This window comes from Aplysia californica, unplaced genomic scaffold (assembly GCF_000002075.1).
Source record: "Aplysia californica isolate F4 #8 unplaced genomic scaffold, AplCal3.0 scaffold00092, whole genome shotgun sequence".
Taxonomy (NCBI): Eukaryota; Metazoa; Mollusca; class Gastropoda; order Aplysiida; family Aplysiidae; genus Aplysia; species Aplysia californica.
The window spans coordinates 764,896-767,466 of record NW_004797362.1 but is presented as its reverse complement, the minus strand read 5'-3'; the positions used below and the strand labels follow the sequence as shown (position 1 = coordinate 767,466).

Here is a 2,571-nt window from a genome sequence, read left to right as displayed (position 1 = left end):
TCTTTCTCTCTCTCTCTTTCCCTCTCTCTCTCTCTTTCTCTCTCTCCCTGTCTCTCTCTGTCTCTGTCTCTCTCTCTCTTCCTCTCTCTCTTTCTCTCTCTCTTTCTTTCTCTCTCTCTCTCTCTCTCTCTCTCTCTCCCTCTCTCTCTCTCTCTCTTTCTCTATCTCTCTCGCCTTCCATCTACCTTTCTTGACCCTTCAACCGAACGTCCCCAGATGCCCCAAGTATACAGGTCTACCCAAAAGCTGCTCCCTGATACCTGACCCCAACGACCCCACGTGCTGTGAGATCCCGCAGTGCCTGCCCACACCAGGGCCCAATCAGCCGGTGACCCCTGGACCCACCCAGACATTCCCGACTCTCCCGACTGGGTCAGTGACCGGTAACGCCCCTGTGCCCCCACCCACCACATCGCAACCAGGACAGACTACGGTGAAACCACCGCGTGAGTTTATTTGTTTGTTTGTTTGTTTGTTTGTTTGTGTGTGTGTTTGTGTTTGTTTGTGTTTGTTTGTTTGTTTGTGTTTGTTTATTTGCTTGCTCGTTTGTTTTTTAATTGTAAAAGTGTTACGCCCCCATTGATGATTGCTCGGGTGTAGGAATGATGATGATGATGATGATGATGATGATGATGATGATGATGATGATGATGATGATGATGATGATGATGATGATGGATCTCGCTCAAAGCCTACGACAGTCACAAATCATCGAGAGTGACTGTAGGTGTTTATGATGTCCCTGTCGACAAAATTAAACTAGATCATTTAAGAGACGGTGTTCTCCAGCCCTGCCTGTTAGGCTAACCACCCCCCCTTATAGTGGACACAACTTCCAAGCACACAGATGGAGGTGCTCGATATGAAAAGAAACTTCCCCATTCGAGAATCGAACTAACGTCTTCAGTGTGTAAAAGCTGAACGCCTTATAACCGCTACTTCACAGAATCCGTGAGTTTTTGTTTCCGTTTTGAACATTTACATAATTATTTCACACAAAGGAATTTTTTTTTCATGTGAGTATCAGCAATATCCTTTATTAATCATATCTACATGGCTAAGATAGCATGAAATATCTACATATATCTGTATTTCAGTTGTTTCCAGTATTTTGAAGAACACACGTTGTAAAATGATGGTAGCACTGAAACAAAAAAAGGAGAAAAACAATCTCTCTCTCTCTCTCTCTCTCTCTCTCTCTCTCTCTCTCTCTCTCTCTCTCCGCCGAAGAAAGGCTCCTCACCTCTGTCCTAGGTTTTCCTTTCTCCTCTAAGTCAGATGCGCCCCGTGGGTATGCGATCTACCTCTCGCGGCCTTCCCGTCTTCTTCCTCTCTTGAGGATTTCATCTCCATTTTTCTTTGTCACAATGTGGGTTGGCTTCCAATGTGTGTGTCTGTCTACGTCACTGGTAATGTCTCCTTTCTTTCTCTCTTTCTCTCTCTCTCTCTCTCTCTCTCTCTCTCTCTCTCTCTCTCTCTCTCTTTCCTTATCTATGTTTAGAGATAATCCAAAAACTGAGTAAAGAGTAGCTTGGGAACCGAACCTAATGCAATGCAATTGGAACAGTTTTGTACAAAAACGAAAACCACCATCCACTAAAAAGAATAGTTTTATCAGTAGCCGAGAATAGTGTGTAGTAAGATAATATGAGGAACTGTCTTGTTAAGACTTTTTTTCTCTACGCGTTCCAGAGGGTTGCATGTACAAGAACACAAGGTACGCCCAAGGACAACAGTGGCAGGACGGCTGTCAGTACAACTGCGTGTGTGATGACGGCATCACAGGAAAATACACCTGCACTCAAAGGTGAGACCGTTTTCTCATTTTGTTCGATGCCTTGGGATATGCTTTGGTGTGAATAATTTTAGGGTGTTTTCTACTTTGTTAGACGTGATAAGCTACTCTATGGTATGAATTAAATGCTTATTTCAATACAGCACATGATATACGAAGCAGGAACTGAAATTCTAACGAAGATGTGAATATGACCTCACTACCATTTAAACTTCTTCTGTATGAGCCAACGGGGTACATTTTTCGCGTTGGAAGAGAAAAGGGGAGAAGGGAGAAAGGGAGAAAACTGAAAGTGGAGAAAAGAAAAGTAAACTGAAAAGTTCGAAAGGAGAGAGATACATTGATAAATACTCACTCATTCCCTCTTTCTCTCCGTCCTCCAACTTACTTACTCACTCACTCGCTCTTTCATCATGGGTGGTTGGAGGGCGCAACTGGTAGATCTTTCTTCTTTTCCCCCTCTTTTGTTTCTGTTTGTCTATCTGCCGCGCTCTTTTCCAGGTCCAAAAGACCGCTATTGGATTAATCATCATGTCTCTCATTACTCAAATCGAAATGGGTAGTTGGCAGTTGTTCTGGTGTGGTTTGTACCTTCTTTCCAATCAAACATCTGTCGTCCTTATCTCTCCCCCTTATTTGATTTGTAAGGTACTCTGTGGTCGTAACAACTCTAATCGTAAGCACCTATATGACCTATTTGTGTTCCAAGTGTAGTAAAACTCTTACTAAAACTTTTTTTTAAAAATAACCTTTAACCAACCACTTCAATCAACTTC

General features: G+C 42.9%; 1 protein-coding gene across 1 annotated transcript in view; it reads left to right on the top strand.

The window, feature by feature from the left end:
* Window positions 1–2,571, top strand: part of LOC101847325 — a gene marked incomplete in the record, with an annotated part of 98,606 nt that overhangs the window by 50,557 nt on the left and 45,478 nt on the right. The window contains 3 exon segments of the mRNA XM_035968864.1: window positions 217–446; window positions 1,693–1,807; window positions 1,890–1,909. Of these exon segments, the coding sequence (XP_035824757.1) occupies window positions 217–446; window positions 1,693–1,807; window positions 1,890–1,909 (365 nt within the window).